At 40.0% G+C, this 25,182-nt stretch overlaps 1 protein-coding gene across 5 annotated transcripts in view; it reads right to left on the minus strand.

Annotated features, from left to right (window-relative positions):
- EP300 (EP300 lysine acetyltransferase) overlaps positions 1–22,810 on the minus strand; it is a 78,697-nt gene extending 55,887 nt beyond the window's left edge. For 2 of the 5 annotated variants that reach the window (XM_087448869.1, XM_087448867.1), the window contains exons 1-4: positions 21,508–22,810; positions 17,724–17,767; positions 14,849–14,897; positions 1,321–1,958 (exon numbers count right to left, since the gene is read on the minus strand). In XM_087448869.1, the coding sequence (XP_087304995.1) occupies positions 1,321–1,958; positions 14,849–14,897; positions 17,724–17,767; positions 21,508–21,601 (825 nt within the window). In that variant the 5' untranslated portion in view covers positions 21,602–22,810. The remainder of the gene's footprint in view (positions 1–1,320; positions 1,959–14,848; positions 14,898–17,723; positions 17,768–21,507) is intronic. The other 3 variants (XM_004437898.3, XM_087448871.1, XM_087448868.1) reach the window with 2 other exon arrangements.
- Between the last annotated feature and the right edge of the window lie 2,372 nt (positions 22,811–25,182).

Here is a 25,182-nt window from a genome sequence, read left to right on the forward strand (position 1 = left end):
TATCTTCAGCACCAGAGCGAGGACTCAGTAAATATTTGATCAATTAGTGAAGGTTTACTGTCTGTCATCCCACCCCTCCCCACTGGAATATAAACATCAGGAGGGCAGGGACTCTTCATAGCTATGTTCCTAGAACCTAGAAGAGGTACTTAATAAATTTTACCTTCTTGTTTCTGGTTCTCACTCCAAATACTCTAAATAAACCACAGCAACATAAAAGTGCCAGAAAGGGAGAATCTACACAGTAGGCAGGATGCCAAACAGAATCCTTTCCTAAGCTGTCAATATTCTTTATTGCATAGCAAAAAAATATTTAAGGGCTTTCTTAATCTACATGTGACCTCAGTCTCCCCACTCCCAATTCATCCCTATGTCTTAATTTCATCGTTGAACTCTCTCCCACCATCATGATTCGTAGGAACACAGAAGTCCTAATGCCTGCTCAAATTATTCATCTTACAGAGAAAGCTTGCTCTTTTTGTGAAAATCTTACCCATCTCCAATATCTCTCCAATGAGAGAGAGAAGCTTTCTCTCTCATTCAGCAAATATTTACTAACTACACGCCAGGCAGTGGCAACTACAGTGTGATGCCATTTTGAGAAAAAGGAACAAAATACGTAAGAAAAATATGAAGGCATAGCATAGTCTTAACTATATATACAGAATACACATTTAAAATGTTTTTAAAAATATATTTAGCATTCTCTACTTAATAAAGCTAAGAAAGTAGGCTTTTTAAAAAAGAAAAACCTTTCAATCAATGGCCAAAATCAAGTTAATTGGAATACCTGGAACGTTAGCTGAAGTTTCATAGTAAACTAATACACCTAAATTTCCATCAACTAATAACGAAAAACAGTATTTAATCAATCTTTTAGAATAAATAAATATACCTCCTAAAGCAGAGATATTGTGGGAACAAATGAAGTCTACCTGAAGACAGTATAATGACAGCTATCTCAAAACTGTATTTTTATACGGAGGCTATGAAGGCTAAAGTGGGTTTAGAAATGAGATGAAAATGTTCTAATACTTGTGCCAGAGAGAACAGGAATTAGCTGGCAATCATTTGGAACAAACTGTGAAGGTAAATAATACCAGTCAGTTGTAAAATAGATGTTTTACTTAAATTTAATATAAGAGCTTCATAAAATTTGTGACAACACAGTAGATCCTTGGCATATAGTATGTGGGGAAAGGCTACACAATGTAAAAAGATTAAACATGAATGGCAATGAATAACTGACCTCAAGCCCTCCCTCCACCACTGGAACCCTCAAGAACACTGATAGGGCATACAAACCAAAACTACACTTACCTTAAGAGGCTGGGGGCCTCTCAATCCTGTTTGTCCTCCCATCTGGGGAGAGCCTTGCTGCAGTGGCTCAGTCATTAAGTTGCCAGCATTTCCCATGCCTGGGTTTGGGTACTGCATATTAGGTCGCCCCCGGCCTGCTCCAATTGAACCATTCATGACTTGATTAGGCATCATCCCCTGTCCATTGCCTGCAGTCAACATTCCAGGATTCATGCCAGCATTCATCCCTGTGTTCATTCCCATGGCAGGTTGATTTACTGGACTGTTCATCATACCCGTTGTGGACGGCGTGGGACCCTGATTTGGTCCACTAGTGCCCATCCCCATGCTGGGAGAAGTCAGGCCTGCCTGTGCCATTGGGCTTTTGACCATGCTATTTATCAAACCTAATCCAGGACTGTTCTGTTGGGCCTGGCTGGCCATGCTTTGGCCTGGGCCACCAACTCCCATATTGAGGTTAGGGGAACTACCAGACCGGAGCAATTCTGACAGTTGTTTATGTTTAGAGGCTGCATCTTGTACTATGCCAAGACTTGTCTGAAGCTGACTAATATCACCACCATTGGTTAGTCCCAATTCTGTAGAGTTGATTAATTCATCTGGTAAGTCGTGCTCCAAGTCGAACAGAGAGCCAAAATCTAAGAGCAAAGAGGAAGACAAAGGTTAAAGTTTGAAAGAATCAAAATTACAAATTGCTCTATATTTTGTTCTTGATAAGCATTAAATATCATTTCCAAACCTCACTTCATGGAATTCTATCTGTATGTATTGCAGTTTTTCATGTTATACTAAAAAAATTTTTTATTATGTATGTATTTAAAACTTGGAGAATATTTGGTTATGCCAACAAGTTTAAACACTTATGAACTGTACCTAAAATAAGACCAAGGAAAAAAGGATTAAATCTTAGTATAACACCCATTACATGAGTTGCTGAAAGTCTGTATTGATAGTCATGAAAAAAAGACACACAATTAAGTAGTATAATACCCCAGAATTCCTTAGAAGAGGTTAAAATAAATTATCTACACACAAACTAAATTCAGAACAAAATATTTAAAATATTATTTATTAATAAAGAAAGACAACTGATACCAAAGATCTGTCATCTGTAGAACATTCAGTGTGAGCTCCATGCAGAGAGGGTCTGTCTACCCTTCTTTACCAGGTTCTTATCACAGTGCCTGACACAAAGTAGGTCCTCGATCTGAGTGAATTTGCTTGCACTTGACTTCAGCCTAGCGATTAGTTTTCCTTAACCAAAATCTAGCTGGAATAGGATACAAAACCATGCCTCTAGCTCCTTCAACAATATACAAACCACCCCCACCCCACCCCCACGAAAAAGAGGATGTAAATTATAGATTAACCTAGGGTTTCTCAACCTTAGCACTATTAAACATTTTGGGCTGGATAATTCTTTGTTGTGGGGGAAGGGGGACTGTCCTGTGCATTGTAAGATACTCAGCAGATCCCTAGTCTCTCCTCTCAACGCCAGCAGTACCCATACCCCATCTGTGACAAACAAAATTATCTCCAGCTAGCACCAAATGTCCCTGGATGGGCAAAACTGTCCCTGGTTTGACCTGCTGACAGCATTAACTCATTATATAGATTGAGGTGTTTGAGTTTTCTTTCCTTTTAATTTTCCAAGTAGTTTTCACATTAAAAAAGCATTACTGGGTATTTAATAATTAAATATTCTTGAATCTACAACTGATTACCCTATTAAAAAATAGTCTATCCCTTGAAGACATGATACCACTTTAATAATGATCTACTTGGTCCATTTAATCTCAGTTCCTAAGCACAACTCCTCCTCTACGTGCCCTTCCTGTTCTTATAGCATTCTGTCATGGCACTGAAATTACCTGTGTCTGTCTTTCTCTCTCTGCCCCCCTGCCATCTCTTCCCCATCACCAACCCCGACCCCACCCATGCACCCAGACAGTAGTTTTTTGGGAAGGACACGTCTTACCACTTATACACCAACCTCTTGCCTAAGGCTCAACACAAGTTAAGCAGCTGGTCATATTTTAATTAAACTGAACTGCATCCCAGGATCTCAGGGCATGATTTAGAGACCAGACTTTTACAGAATTATTTTCTTTCCTTTTGAAAAATCATACACGCCCCTCCATTGCAAAAATAAATCGTGTCTTATGAATAGTTTTGGAATATAAATACAGTTTCAAATAAAATTTACCTGACATCACTACTCAAAGACAATCGCTTAATATACTGATATATTTCTTTCATCATTTCTTTCTACTTACATAATTCACAAACCTGGGATCATACATACTTTGTGAGATTTTGCATTCTACTTTTCCCCTGGAGTATACAAGGAAATATTCTATCAGCATATTTTTAGTGTTGAACATTTAGGAAGAAATAAAAATAATGTCTACCCATTTAGAAATTTAAAAAACTACATATACATGAGTGATAAAGAAGAAATCACAAACGAAACTGAGTAAATAAAAATACTACATAAAGAAATGGAAAGATATCCCATGCACGTGGATTGGAAGAATAAACATAGTTAAAATGTCTATATTACCTAAAGCAATCTACAGATTCAATGCAATCCCAATCAGAATCCCAATGACATTCTTCACAGAAATAGAAAAAAGAATACTAAAATTTATATGGGGCAACAAAAGACCCCGAATAGCTAAAGAAATCCTAAAGAAAAAGAACAAAGCAGGAGGCATCACAATTCCTGACTTCAAAACATACTACAAAGCAATAGTAATCAAAACAGCATGGTACTGGTACAAAAACAGACACACAGATCAATGGAACAGAATTGAAAGCCCAGAAATAAAACCACACATATACGGACAGCTAATTTTCGACAAAGGTGCTAAGAACATGCAATGGAGAAAGGAAAGTCTCTTCAATAAATGGTGTTGGGAAAACTGGACAGCCACATGCAAAAGAATGAAAGTGGACCATGTGCTATCGCCATTCACAAAAATTAACTCAAAATGGATCAAAGACCTGAAGGTGAGACCTGAAACTATAAAACTCATAGAAGAAAATATAGGCAACACACTATTTGACATTGGTTTTAAAGGAATCTTTTCAGATGACATGCCTACCCAGACTAGGGAAACTAAAGAAAAAATAAACAAGTGGGACTTTATCAGATTAAAGAGCTTTTATAAGACAAATGAAACCAGAATCAAGATGAACAACCAACCAACCAGCTGGGAGAGAATATTTGCAAAACATACCTCTGACAAGGGGTTGATCTCCATAATATATAAAGAACTCACACAACTGAACAACAAAAAAACAAACAACCTGATCAAAAAATGGGCAGAGGAAATGAACAGACACTTCTCCAAGGAAGATATACAGATGGCCAATAGGCACATGAAAAGATGCTCAACATCACTAATCATCAGGGAAATGCAAATCAAAACAACACTAAGATACCACCTCACGCCTGTTAGAATGGCTATAATCACCAAGACAAAAAACAACAAATGTTGGAGAGGATGTGGAGAAACAGGAACCCTCATACACAGCTGGTGGGAATGCAAATTGGTGCAGCCTCTATGGAAAACGGTATGGAGATTCCTCAAAGAATTAAAAATAGAGATGCCCTATGATCTAGCCATCCCACTACTGGGAATCTATCCAACGCACCTGAAATCAACAATCCAAAGAGGCTTATGCACCCCTATGTTCATTGCAGCATTATTCACCATAGCCAAGAAGTGGAAGCAACCTAAGTGTCCCTCGACTGACGATTGGATTAAGAAAATGTGGTATATATATACAATGGAATACTACTCAGCCATAAAAAAAGACAAAATCGTCCCATTTGCAACAACATGGATGGGCCTGGAGCGTATTATGTTAAGTGAAATAAGCCAGAAAGAGAAAGACAAACACTGCATGATCTCACTCATATGTGGAATATAAACCAACACATGGACAGAGAAAACTGGACTGTGGTTACCAGGGCAGTGGGGGTGGGGGTTGGGGGGTGGGCACAAGGGGTGAAGGGAGTCATATATCTGGTGATGGACAAACAAAAATGTACAACCCAAAATTTCACAATGTTAGAAACCATTAAAACATCAATTAAAAAAAAAATACTACATTTCAAAACTTAAAGGCTTATATTAGAAAATAAAGCAAAAATTAATCACTTAAGTATCCAGGTTACTATGTTATAAAAAGAACAGCAGGAAAATGACGATCAAAGATAAAAGCAATATCAACAAAAGAGGAAAACAAGACATACAACTGAGAGGGTATCAAAACCAGAAGTTGATTCTGTGAAGAGAGTAATAAAAGATAAACTTCTGGGAAGGTTAAGGAAAAAAGAAAGTAAAAAGAGAAAGCAATAAGTACTAACCTACTTTATGCAAAAAAATTGAAAAGAGACAAAAATGGATAAATTCCTGAGAAAATACTCACCAAACGTTAATTAAAAAAGAAAAATTATAAGGGATAAATTTCCCAGTTTCTCCAACAAATCAACTGCATAAAAGGAAAAAAAAAGAAAAATGGGAGGAATTATCAGAGACTCAACAACCAGATGTACTCTGTTTGGATCCTGATTCAAACCAATTGTAAAAACACATTTTAATAATAACGTACACCCAAAATCACACAATGTCATAAACCATTATGATCTCAATAAAATAAATGCAAAAAAAACATTTTAAGAAGGGAATCAGGGGCTGGCCCCATGGCTTAGTGGTTAAGTGCATGCACTCCGCTACTGGTGGCCCGGGTTCAGATCCCGGGCGCGCACCGACGCACCGCTTCTCCGGCCATGCTGAGGCTGCGTCCCACATACAGCAACTAAAAGGATGTGCAACCATGATGTACAACTATCAGCTAGGGCTTTGGGGAAAAAAAGGAGGAGGATTGGCAATAGATGTTAGCTCAGAGCCAGTCTTTCTCAGCAGAAAGAGGAGGACTAGCATGGATGTTAGCTCAGGGCTGATCTTCCTCACAAAAAAAAAAAAAAGAAGAAGAAGAGAATCAGGAAAATATAAATATGGACTGAGTGGTGGGTAACACTACAAAATTATTAATTTTGTTGGGTGTGATAATAGCATAGTCACTATGTTAAAATAAATTCTTTTAACTAAGAGATACATATTGAAATACTTCTGGTGAAATGACACGTCTGGGATTTGCTTTAAAATACTGCAGCAAAAGGGGGGGGGTGGCAAACATACTAGTAACCTGAAGTATTAGCCACATGGGGATTCCTTATACTATTCTATTAAATTGAAAATTCCCATTTAAAAGAGTTTAAAAGAAGATATAGAGGGGCTAGCCCCGTGGCGTAGCAGTTAAGTGCTCGCGCTCTGCTGCTGGCAGCCCGGGTTCGGATCCCATGCATGCACCGATGCTCCGCTTGTTAGGCCATGCTGTGGCAGCGTCCCATAGAAAGTGGAGGAAGATGGGCACAGATGTTAGGCCAGGGCCAGTCTTCCTCAGCAAAAAGAGGAGGATTGGCATGGATGTTAGCTCAGCGCTGATCTTCCTCACAAAAAAAAAAAAAAAAAAAAGATCTAGAAAGCCTGAACAATCCTATTACTACTAAGGAAAATGAATCATTGGTTAATCTTTCCATAAAGAAAACACCAGATCTAAAGGTTTTTATAGGCACGTCCTACTGAACTTTCAAGGAAAAGACAATTCAACCTTACATAAACACTTCTAGAAAATAGGAAGAATACTCTAAAAATCACACATGACCAGTACAAGAGAAGAAAATCATGAACACAGAAGCAAGAATCCTTAAAAAAAGAGCAACCCAAATTCATTAGTGTCTTAAAAATGTAATTATCCTGATCAAGTTGGGATAATCTCAGACATCCAAGGGGAAGGGGTTTGCATGAGAACCTTAGAACATTTCTAAATGTCACTCACCATATTAACAAAGGACAAAGAAAATCTAAGATTCATCTCAATGGATTTAAGAAAAGCACTGGAAAAATTCCATACCCAATCACAATAAAAAAAAAAAAAAAAAACTAAAGCACTCAAGAAACTGATGGGAACTTAAATTGATAAAAAGGTTTCTTCTAAAACCTAAAAACTGACAGCAAATATGCCTAATGCTCCAACATTAAAAGTAGTCTCTTTAGCATCAGAACAAGACAGATACCCATGACAACCACTTCTATTCAGCATTGTACTGGATGAAGTATCTAGCCAAAGCAATAATACAAGAAAAATTATAAGTGAAAAGACGAAAGGAAGAAACACAACATTGTATGCAGATGATACAACTGTCAACATAGAAAATCCAAACAAAGAATTGGAAATAGTGAGAGGTTAGCAAGGTGACTAAACATACCACAAATACAAACAAATTAAATTGCATTTCTGTACAACCAAAAGGTTAGAAATAATTTCTAAAACACAATTTATGATGACATAGGGGAAAACAGAAAAAAATCAGACAATATGGTATTATAAAATACATGTTAATTGTGAAAGTAAAGACTACCTACCTAAATAATTAGAATAATAATCCCAAACATCTGGGTACAAATCCTGAACACTATATAAAGACATCAATTCTTTCCCAATATTGATCTATAGATTCAGCGCAACGCCAATCAAAATCCTAACAGTTTTTCAGGGAATCAGACAAGATGATTCTAAAGTATACACAGAAAAACCTAGTTTCCACCTCTGAATAATAGGAGAGTAACCTACTTCATAGGTTATGTGTGAGGATTAAACAAGTTAATATATGTAAAGTATTTAGAACAGTGCCTGGCACATATTAAACATCATGAAAATGTTATCTATTATTATTATTCAATGGAATCATTACCCTATTAGGAGACAAGACTAGCTTATAATAATGAGAGCAAACTTTTATCAAGCACTTTCAACGTGTCAGGCATTGTTCTTCACACCTCAATAATGGTATTATTCTCCTTAATCCTCTCAACAATCTCAGAAGTAGATAATAGCCACATATACAGAGTTCACTGAGAAGAAATCAACTTCAGTAATACAGAAGTCTTACTCTAGGCCATAGAATCTTGAGGATTTTAATGTAACGTACTACAGCCAAATCTGCTGCACTTGGTTGCTGTTTCATGTTTATGCAAAACATTTAACATCACATTACAAAGTTAGGCTCCACCGTGAAGCAGATAGGAGGGTTTACATCGGTAGACCTTGAAAATAAAGGTTATAGGGTTTTTTCTTTTTTTAATGGCAATCCTATACTTTCAACAGACCTAACTGTAGTTACTACTACAAGAGATCCACTCAGTTTCAACTCAAATGTTATTCCCAATACTCCTGTTTCCCGAGATGGCTCACTTTGTTACAACTTCAACTATGCACTTTATATCTTCTATCTTTTGTTATAAATATTTGTGAGCATCTTATTTCTTTACCAAATTATAAGTATCTGAAGGATAAGGGTCTCATTTAATAGATATGTACATCTCCCATATCACCTACTACGTGCTCACAGAATGAATTTGATAATAAATATTTCCAGCAATGCTACAATTGCATACTATAATTATTTATATCTGATTGGATATTTATAACTCTATAAAAGTTCTCTTACTTCTACTTAAAACCTTTTATTTTCAAATACTATATTGCTTATTGCTTACATTGGGAAGACTATGTAAAAAAGTTATATAGACTTGACCCCTGATCAAACAGAGCCTATCATTTCATCTGATATCACTGACTAACATCCCTACTCCTAAGCTATTATGATTGTGCCTTAAAGTTCTGGGCATTTGTGATTCCTAAATGTCATCAGCCACCACTGGTCTCCAACTTGGCACCGCTCAAGGAGTCCGAATACTTGGATTTAAACCCAATTCTACAAGCTGACTTCACTTAGCTGTCACTTTCTAACTGTGAGCTCAAGTTACCTCTTCCATCAAAAGTTATTTTACCTCCCTCATGGAGTTGTTTTAAGAGCCAATGAGATGGTTCTTAAAGATTCTAAAAGATAGATTCTAAAGTATATAAATGGGTAATATAAACCTGTGTCTCGATATAAATGTGTAAATTTATTCACCCTCTTTTTTAAAGTTATATACCAGGTGGGGCAGAGCAAAGGATCCTTAGGGATCATCTAGTACAGTGTACACTCGGAAACATGACAAAATGAAAAGCACAACAGTGGTGGCTGAAAAGGAATTGGGATGATGAAGACCCATCCTCCTCAGGCCTCTTAGAACACTGCTGCTTCCAGGGAGGGCCTAAGTTTGAAAAGCTTCCCTGAGATTATACTGTTTTGTTACTGAATATGGACCCAATTAAAGTGCCCTGGATCCCAGTCCAATGCTCTTTCTATGTAAGCAAGCAGAGAGACTTCATTTTTAGCAGTTTTTTTAGATTACTGAACATTATGAGAACTATAACTTTTTTGAACATTTTTAAACTGAGAAAACAATTTCTTAACAAAATGTAAATAATATTTCCAGACTAAGAAAAATTACTCAAACTGTCAATAATCAATTCTATACTGATAGCTAAAGCTCAAAAACCTAATATGTGGATTTCATTTTAGCCATCAAATTTCAAATCTATCCTCACTAGATCTTTCCACAAGGGCTTCCTAGAAAAAAACCTGGTAACAAGTTCATGAGCAGCATATTGTAAAAAGGCTACTAAAATAAGAGATTATGTCTTTAGCCAAAGTTTGTCATAAACAGAAAATGAAACATAGTGGTCTAAAACTAGTAGAAAAGCAAGTCTCAAACTAAGGCTCTCATCTCAACTTGCCCTTCACAGGGAGTGGTTCAGATCAGCTGAATAAAATGTAGGTGTTCAACAAACAGAAGAAGCAACTTCGAGGGTCCTGTAACATAACAGTTTTGAGATTTTTATTCTAAAGAGAAAACTGATCTACTGAAGAATTTTAAGCAGAAACATGCTATGAACAAATCTGCATTTATTAGAGACCACTAAAGCAAACAGGATGAAGAATGAATCAGAAAGACAAGTCCAGAGTCAGGGAGACTGGTTACAGGACTGCGGCTGGAGAAATAAAGAAAGCTAGCACTGAAGACTGGAGCAGAAGTACTAAAGCAGCAGAGGCATCAAAGAGGCCAATCAAAAGACCTCTCTTTCTGACTACAGGCAGGGGGTTAAGAGAAAAGAAAAAGACAAGGATGACTCCCAAGTTCCTGGCTTGGACAACCTAAGAGTACAGCAGCACCGTTATCCAGATGGGCAATCAAAGGAATACCTGGCAACGTGAGAGAAATGTGGAACTTAAGTCACCAGCGGACATTAAGGATTCCATTGGAAATGCCAGTATTTAAGGGACAATGATCTTAACTAGTAAAGGGTGCTAAAACCCAAGTCTCCAGCCTGTCCACCAGGAATAGTATCCTGGAAACAAGGTTCCAAGAAGGAAATGTTAATGGTGTCTCACTCTCCAGAGAGAATTCACTGAATGCAGATAATAGGAGATATTTAGTAAGAGCTATTAGTAAGATATTAGATTTACTAAGGAGATATTTAGGTAAGAGCAGTTCAATGGAGTTGTAAAGAGCAAAAGCCAGACTGCAGTAGATTGAGAAAGAAGCGGGAACTAAGAAAGTAAAAGACACCAAGTATTTTTTCTAGATATTGAGGTGAGCTCTTAGATATTTAATTTGCTTACTTCCCCCCCTTTCTCTTTGATAAGAAATTTATAAATCTGAAATTTATTCTATTACCTTTAGGCTACCCTATGGTGATTACGGAACAGTACCAAAAACAACTGTTGAAATGAATGAACTCTCACTATCTCCAGTAGACATTTCCTGCTTACTTTCTAAAATATCAACCAATCAACATCATCAGCAGGCTACTTCAACCACACAGTTTGTTGACAAGTTCCCATAGACATTTAATGATGCTCAAATACAAAATGACTTTGAGGAAAATGTTTCTTCATCTGAGTGTACATTCAGTCTAAATATAGTGATGCAAAATGTGACTGACAGACAGATTTAAATCTGATTTGAAAAGTTTAGCATAATACATGAGGTTTATCCAATGGACCGTATATCAGAAATGTGACAATTTAAGCAAAAACAAATTTGGATTGAACATGTGGGAAATTAATGTTGAGTCAAAACATCCTTTCACTATTACCTACTGATTCTGTAGGTCACCCTTGGTGTCTTCTATATTACTGTGGTCCTCACAGCAGATTTAGCCATATAATCTAATCTCTTGTAAAATAAATACTTAGTTCACTTAGCCTTTTCAAAATCAAAAGATCAAGACAATTCCATGATACATGAGAAATTAGACAAATACTACCCACCATGAAATAGATAAATGAAGCATAACCTTCAAAATTAGGATTATCAACAATATAATCCCAAACACTGTATTGTCTGTGAGCATAAATAAAAGATTCTTTTTTCAGTTACTAACTAGGATGCAAAACTTAAAATTGAAATAATTTTGGCTCAAAATCTAATTCTACTGCATAATAGTACCTCTTCCAGTTACACATTTTTTTTCCACTTAGAAGACTCAAACAATATTTGTTGAATAAACAGGCTTATTTTTGTAATCTCAGTAAAACTGAAGTCAAAAACTCAGTTCTACTCTTAAACTATGACATTAAGCAAAATACCCATACTAATCATTCTAAAATGAGCCAATTCTCAAGCATCCACTTAGAAGACAGAATCCATCTATTTATTCTCCTCCTTTCAGATAGTTTTCACTGGGGCATTAAAACGTTTTTTTAAAAATGAACATTCCAGATCTCGAAACATTTCTTTCACCTAACGCAGTGGTGAGGCCAGAGGATGAGTTGGAGCTGGACAGGTGAAGAGTGGAGAGAAAGAATAGCATGTGAACAACCTAAAGCTAAGCCAGTTCAGCAACTGAAAGAATTCAAAGTAGGGGGAGCAAAGTGAGTGATGAGGTGGGCAGAGATCAGAACACTCAGAGCCCCTAGAGTCCAGGTGAGGGATCTAAGATTTAAAAAAAAATAAGGATACAGACGAAAGTCAAATCTACATAACTTTAGCAATTCTGATAACCGTTTGGCTCGACACTGAAATGACCAATCTCAAAAAAATCTCTCCTTCTTATTGGTGTGGGGCACTCCTACTCTTACATTAACTCAGTTGTTTTGGGTGCTTAAAAAGCATGACATTTTGAAACATCGCAGACTTTGAAATGAGGCAATTTAGCAAACTTTCATGAATTTACCAGGTTAAAATGACTTTCCTAACCTTAATTCAGTACTTCATCTAAAGAATAGTATTTTAATATTCTGTAGATGAAGCTGAATTAATCTAATCATAAACAATCTACCTATCAAGGAAAGAAAGATGCACAAACTACTTAAAACTACTTAAAGGAACACTGAGAAAATTAAATGAAATTTCATGCTGGAAAGACAGGTAAGACTTCTAATACTTTCTAAAACAACTGGAAATGACCTGTGAATTATACACAAATTTGGATTGAAGATGATAATCAATATTAAGTTATAGAGGATCACACAGCCATGCAAGTTGGCAGCTGCTGAAATTGAATCCAATAGAGTCAAAGCTATTGAAATCCAATAGAGTCAAAGGGCAAAAGTGCAAGCAAATTTCAAAATGTGTGCACTGTTAACATTGTCCTGCAACCATGACATCAAAAGATGTATCTATACTTTGGGAAGTGATTGACTTGAAGCTGATTCTTTTTATTTTTTTTTTATTTATTTTTTTTTTTTTATTGCAGTAACATTGGTTTATAACATTGCAAAAATTTCAGGTGTACATCATTGTACTTCTATTTCTGCATGGACTACATCATGTTCACCACCAAAATACTAATTACAACCCATCACCACACACATGTAACGAATTATCCCTTTCACCCTCCACCCTCTCCCCTTCCCCTCTGGTAACCACCAATCCAATCTCTGTCCCTATGTGTTTGTTTATTGTTGTTATTATCTACTACTTAATGAAGGGAATCATACGGTATTTGGCCTTCTCCCTCTGACTTATTTCACTTTGCATTATACCCTCAATGTCCATCCATGTTGTCACAAATGGCTGGATTTCGTCGTTTCTTATGGCTGAGTAGTATTCCATTGTGTATATATACCACAGCTTCTTTATCCATTCGTCCCTTGATGGGCACTTAGGTTGTGAAGCTGATTCTTAACCCCAACACATTTAAGTTAGGTCTCAAAATTTAAACAAAGACAGAACGCTACAACTGATCAAGAATGTGGCCTGAGGCCCACTTTTTGAAGTTTTACACTGACTCTGCCTTTCTCTTTATCAATTTATTAATATACTGACACTTCTTGTTGTGAAATTAACTAAAAGATGAAGACACTGTTATTTATTAAAATCCCACCTTAAGAATCAACTCATTGACATGTTTATATTAAACCTAAACTGCACGCTAACTTGACCACTGATCATTTCTTGATTTTGAGTAGTAGTAATAACTTGTAAGAAGCTTTGCGCTGAGGCTAGGATTGGTTTTCTGGACTAGAGTTTGCTCCAAGGGAATGTCTATAGAAGATCTTAGATGATGAAGATATCATACCATTTCTTAAAAAAAAAAAAAAACGGCCTCCTAAAAATTGCATATCTGTAAAGAAAAAGGAGAGAGTGGATGTTTTTGAGTTACCTGCTATATTTTCTACACTTATGATAACTGGTAACCAAAACTTGGATCTTAAAAAACGTAGATAAATAGGGGCGGGCCCAGTGGTGCAAGCGGTTAAGCGTACACGCTCCGCTTCGGTGGCCCGGGGTTCGTGGGTTCGGATCCCGGGCAACCACCGATGCACAGCTTGTCATGTCATGCTGTGGCGGTATCCAATATAAGGTAGAGGAAGATGGGCACAGATGTTAGCTCAGGGCTGATCTTCCTCACACACACACAAAAAAGATAAACAATTCACTTTGACCGGTAATTACAATTTACCAAAAACTTCCAAGGCAAATGATAACTGCATTTCAAGAGATAAATGACATACCCTCAGTCTTCCTGCCATTAGGTTCTCTCTCTGCTACTGATCCTGTAACAGTGTCACCAGAATTAGTCTTTCCCCTTTCCTTGACCATGTCACTCTCCTGCCCATGAAATTTTTATCCTGATGGTAAGATTAATGTAAATTCTTTAGCATATTTCTGTCTTTTCATAATAGGACCCCAACATCCTTTTCCATCTGTCTCCCATGAAAACACTCCACAATACATACAGTCTGTGTTCCAGTTACATGAGAAGCACTTGTATTTGTTATACCTGAAATACCCTTCCAACTTTCCCTACTTCTAAGAAAAGGTAAGCTACCTTCAAGCTCTCCTACATTCATTCAAATACACATTTTTTCCTACAAAGTTTTCCCCCAATACTCCAAACCCACCCTGTTAGAAATAATCCCTATCCTTTGCCTTTAATCAGAACATTTTAAAAAACTTATCAGAGTATAACTTTTGGGAAAACTGTGTGTACACGTATACCAACCCCACCAGATCCTAAAGGCTTTGAGAGTAGAAACTGCACCGTGATTCACCTTTACCTTCCAAGTGCCTAAAACTTGATAGATAGTCAATGTTTGTTGGCTGAAATGAGAGAAAGGCACACCAAATGAAAACAGTGAGTAATCAATTCAGGAGAATCACACAACTTCAAAATGTCCCAAATTTAACTCATCAAAACCCCTCCCATCCACATGCATACACAAATACTTCTTTTCCTATGTTTGCTATCTTAATAAATGGTACCCTCACCAATCCAGCTGCCCAAACTTGAAGCTTGGGAATTATCCTTCTTTCTTCTATTGCAATATCCTAATATCTAATTAATCACCAAGTTCTGCTGACCTCTCACCTTCCCTCAAATCTTTTCACTTCTTTCCATCTACTAATCCAAGCCACCCTCATCACAGCTGGAATCCTAAAACAACCATCTCACTGGTCTCCCTGCTTCTAATTTTCCCTGTTCCTTTCCAAACCATTCCTCACTTCAGTCAATCATCTAAGGTACAATTCTGCCTCATCCATTTAAAAGAGCTAAAATGGAAAGTCTAACTCCAATAGGGATTATAAGCTCTGCATGACTGGCCCCTTGCTCTCCTCTATGGTCATATTTCTTGCTATCCCCCCAGCCAGATGGAACTGAGAGCTTCCCTGAATAGGCCATACTCTCTTGTTCCCAGCTGGGCTCACTCTTACTAACCCTAACTAATCCTTCAGATCCCAAGATCAGACACCAATTCCTCAAAGACAGCCACCAGAGTAACAGTTGTTACAGGTCAGGTCCCCGTTTCTCCCACTACACACTGTACTTCCCAAATACAATGCTGGTCACATCAGACTTAAATGTTGCTCTCCTCTCCTTATCTATAAGCTCCAGGAAGGAAGAGTCTATGTCTGTCTGGATTAACAGAGCATTCCCTGTACTGAGGATAAATGCCTAGCATACGGAAAATGTTGGTCTAATACAGGACAACTGCCAGCTTGTCAACTCTTCTAAAGCCAGCATTTTTCAAATTGTGGGTCACAAGCCAATAGTGGGTCATGAAATTAATACAGTAGGTCACAACCAGCACTTAAAAAAAAATGAAATGCAACAGAAAATATTACAAGTAGTAAGGGTAAGCATTGTTTGTTCACTTGCTGAGACAGGGTTTCTGCTTCTCCACATAAAATGTAGTTCTTACTTGGGTGTGGTCAAAAAAATTTGAAAAGCACCGCACTGCTCCTTCTCTTTTCGCCCTCCTCCTTTATAAGAAAGTCTTTTTTTAAGATACAGATAAGCAAATAAAAAATAGAAAAAATAGTACTCAACCACAAAATTCTTTAGCAAAAAGCTATTCCTAACTTGAGCATTTCCAATAAGAACAATCTGCTTTCTGATTTCTCATTATGCCTTAAACTTATTTGATTTTCATTTCAATTACTTACAAATACAAGACACCCTAGGTGACAGTATATATAGTACGTTCATCCTTTTTTTTTTTTTTTTTTTTTTTAAAGATTTTATTTATTCATTTTTTCCCCCCAAAGCCCCAGTAGATAGTTGTATGTCATAGGTTCACATCCTTCTAGTTGCTGTACGTGGGACTCGGCCTCGCGTTGGACGGAGAAGTGGTGCCTCGGGGCGCTCCCGGGATCCGAACCCGGGCCGCCAGCATCAGAGCGCACGCACTTAACTGCTAAGCCACGGAGCCGGCCCCGTTCATCCTTTTTTTAAATCTCTCCTGCCATATTCTAATATTCTCAAAAAACTAATCTTTGAGTAGATGATGTATAGGTTAATTCTGTACCGTAAGCCTTGCTTCTAATACTACTCTCTGAAATTCATGCACTTGGCTTTCTCTTTATCCAGTCTATCTATATAGCCATTAAAAAATTCTATCACTGCTTTTTTCTTTTCTTTCTTTGGTAAACCTTAGAAGTAAGGTTTAAAACAGTTAACACAATGAGCACACACTGCAGCAAGCACTATCCTAAGCATCTGATAAAGAGAATTCTCATTTATTCCTCACCACAATCCCATAAGGTGGGTACTACTACAGGTGAGGAAGCTGAGACAAAAAGTGATTGGCCCAAGGTTCACAGTTAATAATGGCAGGTCTGGGATCTGAACTTGACTATTCTGACTCCAAAACCAATTCTCTTATAACCACTCACCTTTTTTCAGTAGTTTTAATTTTACTCTCGCTCTCTCAACTAAATTACTCCTAACTACCTTTTTGGGCATTTATTAAAAAAAAGATCTGTATCTAAAAACAAATGATATTCAAATTGTTCAGAAGAGGCTTAACACTTCAATTAATATTTATTCTCTTAAACCATTTTTGAGAATTGAGCAATGAAAATTTCCCATTAAAATTTTAGAAGTAAACTACCACCCATTACATGAAAAAACCATCTGCAAAATTCAATGTTTTAAAATTTTACACTTGGTGTAATTTAAGTTTCAGTTTGCCCACTGATTTTTCTCTGATGTTTGCCACACTAAAAAAATTCAACTTCAGAAATTCTCAGAGGAGGAAACCCTAAAATCTCAAAAAACACACAAAAGAAGCATGTCTTATTTTGCCATTAATTGTTGGGTGTATGAATTGGCAGAATAACTCCTGAACTGTTTCTGTAAATATACCGGGAAGAAGTATTTTACACTCCCACTTATATCTGCAACATTCTTCCTACTCTTTTTTTCCTTTCCTATTTACCACTCAATGTCCCTAACAAACACCACTAGGCACTAATTTTCAACTTCTTGTTTCAATTTTCCCCCCTTTTTATAGAACAGACTAAGGAGAAGGTAGAAAAGCAAAGCATAAAACAGAGAAAATAACGCCAAAAGGCAACCAAGGCAGAAACCCTTTCCTCCTTCCCCATCCATCATCCAGTCACTGGACATGCCAATACATTTCTTACCTCTGCAACAGAACATGAACTCCTGCTGGAAAAGGGCACCCGTACTGTAACACATACAAAATTTACAACTTAACAAAAGTCACTTTATCTCACTATCAACCACAGATAGCCTTCTTGAAGTCCTATAAATGAACTTACAAAATCTTGAGAATAACAATTGCCCGAGTACAAGGCACTTGGTAAAATGCTCTGCGATTTAACAGTGAGGTCAGCAATACCTCACTGGATCAAGGAGCCATAACTGAAAAACTCCAGAAGCAGAACTCTATAATGCAAACATTCATGCCTAAAAAATAAAATTAAAACAATATCATAAGTTTAAGAGCTGAAAAAAGAAATGGCCTCCACCAAAAATAATCTGGTTATTGATGATAAACCACTAAGACACAATGGTTTTGAGAAAGTAAAACTGACATTTAAAAAATTCTTGCCACTTCTCTATTGTATACATTAATCTAGCTGTCAAAACAAAATCTAGCAGTCAAATAGCGGTATATTTTATATACTATCTATCCTGTGCCTTTGAAATGAAAAACGGGTGTAAAATCCAAGCCAATTCTGACACATGAGTACACAGCAGGGCCACAAAACTGTACCAAGACCAAGAAGGATCTTTACCCTACCTAATATGCCAGATCCTAAAGCTGTCACCCATCTTTCCAGAGCCTGTTCCTCTGGTGCATATGGCATTAAGTTTTTACAAAGCAGTGACAGAGCGTGTCCAGTGAGCAATGAAGGCAACATGTCATCTTCAACATTCCCATCCCTCAGGTTATTACTAGAAATAGATTCAAGAAATATTTCCAGGACTTGCCTGTTAACATTTCTGCTCAATAATTTTACCAAAAAATTTTTATAAATGGCTTTCATGATCTTTTTCTGGGAGGAGGAGGGGGTAGGATAGAAAGTCATGTGATTTATCAAATAGTTTTGACCTAACCATACCAAGTTAAATAAAATTTTCAATGGATCAAGTGCAAAGATTGAAACAGGAACACAAAGACGCAAAAGCTAAAAAATAAGTCTCCTCCTCTCCATTCCAACACAGAACTTGAACTTAATTCAAGTTATTTGAATCAACCCGGAAATTTTTTCAGAAGAATCTTTGGGTATTAAGTCATTTTTATTCTGCCTCAGTGGCTAATCGTAGAAATCAGAAGTTGGGATTTAAACGCTAATTTGTTTTGTAATGCTTTGGCATGTCAACCCAACTGGATTTCAGTTTTCTTTCCTATAAAACTGGCACATGTAAACACTCTTAGTAGGTACACTTACACTAATAAAATTGCAAGCCTCAATCATTAAAAAAAAAAAGTTTCTGGAGTCCAGAGTTTTGGGATCATTTTGACCAGTTCTAGGTAAAATTCACAATCAAGTACCAACGAACAAATTACTTTCACATTTCACATATCCAAAAGTCAAAATATAGAAATCACAAGTCTGAAATTTAAAGTTTTAAAAAGCGAAGTGTCTCCGTTAAAAGTTGCCTGCAAACGTATACTACACACTGCAGGACGCAAAAAAAAAAAAAAAGTAATGGTGCCCAACTTGAAGTACGTTCACAGGGGGACAGTATTTTCTTTATATCCAGCCTCCCACACAAAAAACCCAGCCTGGCTAGGAGTAAAAATTGGATACCAAATCATTTCTGGAGTAGAATCTTAATGGGGGGTGGGGGGGATCAACCCTCACTACAAAATACAGAAAAAGGTAACTAATGCTAAGATAAATTCTTAGTACTAAGATTGAGTTAATCTCAATGTTGAGGGCTTGTTTTATAAAAACTCACTCGATACATTTAGGACTCATAATTATCCAAAGATATTTCAAGTAGCAAAACAGTTTTTGTGTCTTAGACAGGTGAGACACTACCAAAAGGAGTTAGCTAAAGTTACCAAGTACACAGATCAAATATGGAGAACACAGGAGTGCACCAGAAGAGAGGTGTTCGAACATTTCAGGCCTTGTATTACTCCAAGACTAAGGAGCTCAGATCAGAAGTCATCAAAAGAATGCACATAAAGTTTTCTCTACAATATCCCAACTCACTGGCTAACTCAAATGTAAAAACCAATTACCACATTACACAGAAACTAAAGAGCAAAAACTACCACATTACATAAAAACTAAAGAAATAACACAAATCTACAGGTGAAAATGTGTCTACAGGTGATCTAAAAATTCTTCTGAATGACATCTGAGTAAGTGCAAAGAAATACAATACTCGATATGTGTATGAATTCTGAGAAAAAAAGACAGGTTAAAAAAAAAAATCCCTGAAGACTAGAGAAACTTCAAGGAATAAGGACAGATCAAAGTTCACGCATTGCCAATGTGACAAGCCTGAAGCAGGGGAACTCTGCAAAACTCCTCAATTTTTGCAGGTTATCTTAAACTCACGATACATCTTTCTTTGTAAGAGCAAAGAATCCAAAGCATTTGCCATAGCCTTACATTTTCACCCTTTGAAGCGAAGCCTACTTAGAAACATGCTTAGGAAGTTTTCTACAAACTCAAAGGGTACATTTAACTCCATTATGCATTCTCACTGGCAGATGGAGGGATGACGCTGAGCCCGTTCTCGGGAGTTAAAGAGATGCTCCGTAGTAAGGGGGAACATCTTGTGGACTGTCAGATAGCCAGCCATTCTTTCTCTTCATTATCCTGGCACCTCAAACAACTATGACAGCAAAAGAGAAGGTCGGGGACCATCAGGATAGCACCAAACTAACTGTAACAAGAGGACGATGGGAGGAAGTCTCCCAGACCTTCTCCTGACAAAAGGCTAGTCCACAACTTTGTGAAGCAAAGAATTCGTAGAGCCTTTTTAAACTGAAATCTTGATCTCCAAATACGTTTAAAAGCGTAAAAAAACAAAAACACAAATAGAAACCTAATGCATATTTTAAACTTTTGTATGATCAGCTCATGTTTGCAGTTCATGATTGGGGCTCTTTCAACTTCTAATCTTGATTTCCAAGTACATAACTCCACAAAATCGATTATATTTTTCCTGCGCCCCCCCAAAGAAAGTGACAACAAACTGCAAAGAAAATGCCTCTGCTCTCTCCCACCCTAAAAACCCAGAGTTTCAGACATTTTGGTCTCATACCAAAGAAATGGGAGATGTAAAATGAACTGCGCTCCATATTGATTCTTAAAGCAAATAAGAAGATTAAAAAAAAGAAAAAAAAGCTAGGAACGGTAGGTAAAATAATTCAAATCAAATTTCAGTTTTGACGTTAAAACTCACGTCAAACCTGAAATCCTGCATCTCACACACACAAATAAACAAAACCAAGATTTTTTACACACTCATACTCAACAGAAAATCTCGTGCAAAGAAGAGAAAATCTTGAAAAGGAAGAGTGGAAAGTACAGAAAACAGAATAAGTGCAATCAAAGAGAAAGGATTGGCAATTTCTCATTTATCAACAAATTAAAAGTCAAGTTGCATAAAAAACCCTTACACGCAAATGCATTGGCATTTCCAAAATTAAATTCCATGGGAGCAACAATAAAGGCCATTTCTACAGCACCATTCAAGAACTCTAATTCCAGAACACACATCGATATGACATAGTGTTGCAACCAGTGTATTAGGAAGCAAAGAAAATGGTTGGGCTACTGGACGTCTTTGACCAGCTCATTCAAACACCTTTAAAATTAATCAAGAGGCAGAGAACTAGGAAGAGAGAGAAAGGAAGAAAATCTGGAAGAAGAAAAGTGCACCGAGCAGCAAAGATTCAGGGGGATGTGGAGGGCCAGGGCTCCCGAGACTAACCTGTGCCATCGCTGGCCGACGCCGAGAGGGCCGGAGATGAGAGTTTAGGCCGCTTGGCTGAAGGCGGCCCCGGTTCCACCACATTCTCGGCCATTTTTAATTCTTTCGGAGATACAGGCGAGGAAAACGAGAATCCTCGGGCAATCTCTTCTTCAGGCCGGGGTCCCCGCCCCGCTCCTTGGGGTGGGCTTGGGGGGCTCCGCCGGCCCCCGATGGGGGTGGGGGAAGTTCCTTTTTCTCTTCGCCGGGTCGCGCTGGCCGAAGAGGGATGCGGACTCGATAGAAAGGTAGGGGCAAGTGCGAGGGGCCGGGCCTGGCCCAGGCCCGGAGGAGGGTACAGGAACACAAATCCGCCGAGCGCGGCCGCTGCGGCGAATTCCCGAGAACTCGCGGCTCTAGAGGCGCAGTCCCCGGCCCGCCACGGCCGGCCCCTGCCCAGCCGAGGTCTCTCGGAGCTCCGCCGCCGCCATCAGCCTCTTCCTCCTCGGCGCTGTCCTCCTCCTTCTCATCGCCACAAGGAGGCGGGGGCGAAAAGGGGGGAGAGGAGGAGGCGACGAGAGACACTCACCTCCTCCCGGTGCCCCCTCCCGGACCTGCGCCCCCACCCTCCGAGCCTTCCTCCTGCCGCCGCGCTCCGCGCCGCCGCCGCACCGGCCCCTAATGACCGCACAGAGCTCGCCCGAGCCGAGAGCCAGGCTGGCGCCGCCGCCTCACATCGCGCGGCGGGCGGCGGAGGCGCGGCGAGGACGCCGGGCGCGGAGCTCGCCGGCCCAGAGGGCCGAGGGGGCCGGGCCGAGCAGCGCCGCCCGCCCGCGCCGACGCCGAGCCCACCGAGGAGGCCCCGCTCCGGCGGGCGGCGCAGGCGGCCTCCTCTCCCGCGGAAAATAAATAAATACGGCCGCCGCTACGGCCCCCACCCCCGGCGGCCAGGTGCCGGGAGCGCCCGCCCCCCGGGGCTCCGCTCGGGGCCGCCCTCGGCGGCAGGCGAAGGCGCCGCGGGGCGCGGGGTTATGTAATGGTCCCCCCTAGGCGTCGACGCCGGCCCGGCTCCCAGGCCGCGGTGGGGGTGTGTGCGGACGGGAGGGGGCTGGGGGTCGCTCAGCCCGTGCGCCCCGGGCCCCCTGCCACTGTCTCGGCCCCTGCCGCCTCTCTCCGGCCCGGCTCCCCTCCGCACTCTCGCTCTCGCAGTTCGCACTCAGCCCGGCGTCCCGCTTGCCCACTCTGGCCCGCTCGCTCTCGCCCTCTCTCCCCCCCAGCCTAGCACACAAACAAGATGGCGGCTGTTGTTTCTTCCCTCTGCCGAATCCTCCTTACAGGCTAGCGGTAGCAGCGGCGGCCGGAAATGAGCCAAGGGGGGGTGAAAAGAAGGGGAGGGGTTGGGCCTCCGGAGGGAGGCGGCGAGGGGGCGGGGCCTGAGCCCGAGCCGCTCACACAATGGGGGAAGAGGACCCGGGGGCGGGGCCAGCTCCAATCACGGGATCCGCCCAAGGCCCCAACGCGGTTGGCGCTTCCGCAAACTCCCCCGGCGTCACCCGGTGGCTCCCTTTAAAGGGGAGGATTTGAAGGGGGGGTCGGGGGTGGACTTGCATCTATTTTCAGTCGGTGGACACTTACGGGGGAAGGTGCCTGGGTTGGGTCTCCGCGTAGGCGACCGGTGGGAACCGCGGGGTGACGGAGCTCGGGGGCGACGCCGGGGAAGGCGCCAGGTCACCGCGCAGGTGGCCGAATGAGAGCGCCGTGGGGATGGCCCTGCGTCCCGGGCCCTTGGGCGGCCGGTCGTGCGAACCCCGGTTGAATCCAGCGGGCAGAGGGTACCCCGCCGCCCCGTGTTCCGGGCCAGAGACCCAGTGCGTCCTCTCTCCATCGTTTTCCGAAAGGGAACGGTTCACGTCCAAAAATCACGCTGATTACGAGTTGTTTCCCTTTTCTCTGAATTTTACAATTTTTTGACAGTGAGCATATATTATTTTGATAATCAGAAAACGAAAACCACAGCAGTGGGAAGATGTTTTAGCACCAGACCTAAATTCGTTTCTTGCCCACCACGGGTCCACATGCCTCTATCAGATAGCCCTCTCACCAAAGGAGCCTGGAATTATTTTTCTGAACACGGCTGGGACCTGAGGACATTTTAGGGTATTTCTTTTCACCCACCGGCAACAGACCAGCTTAATAAAAGACCACGTTTAGGCAGCGCCTTAAAGATAATGTAATTATGGAAAAAAGCGAAAACGTAATGTGCTAAAGGTAATGTAAGGATGGAAAAAAGCAAAAATGTAACGATGGAGAAAAACACTTGAATATAAATAAAGTGCAATGTGTGTGACAACACGGTTTTGCAGAGGAGAGCCTCGCAGCATGCTTTCACATTCCTACACATTACAGGATTCCGCTGTGTTTGGCCTTGGGTAAACTGCTACTTGAGGAGGTGGCAAGGTTGTTGGTGTTCCCCAAGGAAACCCCCAATCCAGTATCTATGGAGATAGTTAAAAGCTTTTTAACATATTTCAAATCTCATGCTCCTTAGTTAGTGTTTGCTTATTATCGTTTACTTTGGTTTTTGTTGTTGGCTTTTTAAATGAATGATGAGAATAAGAACCTAGGAGCGAAAATCTTAATGAAGCAACTCAGGTTGCCAACAAAGAGGAATTCTGTCGTGTGATGTTCAGGCCTAATTCACCCAAACTGCAGTAAAAAAAAAAAAAAGCAAGCAAATTGAAAAGGACAGTACCTCCTTATCTTAGAGTTGTTAGAGGATGGATTCAACAAGTAAGGCTAAGGTCAAAACTGGCCTTCAGGAATGATTCGATTATTTTTAATAGTTTATACTCACATTCACAGTAAAGAGGACAGAGGAAAGAAATGTGAACAACATCTGGAAACTTGGCCCGTCATTTCCGTGTGGAAATTTGCTCACCCGATTGTGTGAAGAGTTTCTGAACTTTGGGACAAGATTTGCTTAGTTTTGCAGAGGATCCAGCTTGAGTCTAAGCAGCATTCAAACATACTCAGCTGGCTTAGCCAAAATTACTGTGGGACTAGGTACAGGAGGCCTCTGGAAGATCTGAGGAACCTCTCGTGGGAAAATTCTGCAAAGAGGAGTCAGGGGCCATGGACCTACCCAGAAATGAAGGCTCCGCTGTAGACTGGGAATTCTGATGCATGGGGCTCCTTCCTGGCATCCGCTCCTCTGGGTCTTTACCTGGGACCCTAAAGTCAGCCATGTTGGAGGTGGCTGGAGAAACAAGGATCACACAAATGCAATCAAGATGAGACTTCAGACGGTTTCAAAAAAGCAGAATTGAATCAGCCTGGATTGTATCTACCCTAATCAAATGAAAATTTAATCAGTTGTGGAGTGCTATGTGTAGATTAAGAGTGTGTTCATGAAGAAGGAATTGTCTTCCAGCAGCTGCTGGGTAGGGGAGGGTGGGAGAGGGAAACGCAGGAGACAGCAGAGACTGGCAGGTAAGAGCAGAGGCACTAAAGTCAGCCAGGACTGGGTTTAAGTTCTGGCTCTGTCACTTAGCAGCTGTGCAACTTGGGCAGTCTCCTCATTTGTAAAATAGATTTCTTGATTAGACCTACTTTATTGTTGTGAAGATTAAACACGATAATTTATGAATAATGCTTATCACAGTGCCTGGCACATAGTAAGCACTCAATACACCTTAG

This window comes from Ceratotherium simum, chromosome 25 (genome assembly GCF_057802395.1).
Source record: "Ceratotherium simum simum isolate JZ-2026a chromosome 25, ASM5780239v1, whole genome shotgun sequence".
Taxonomy (NCBI): Eukaryota; Metazoa; Chordata; class Mammalia; order Perissodactyla; family Rhinocerotidae; genus Ceratotherium; species Ceratotherium simum.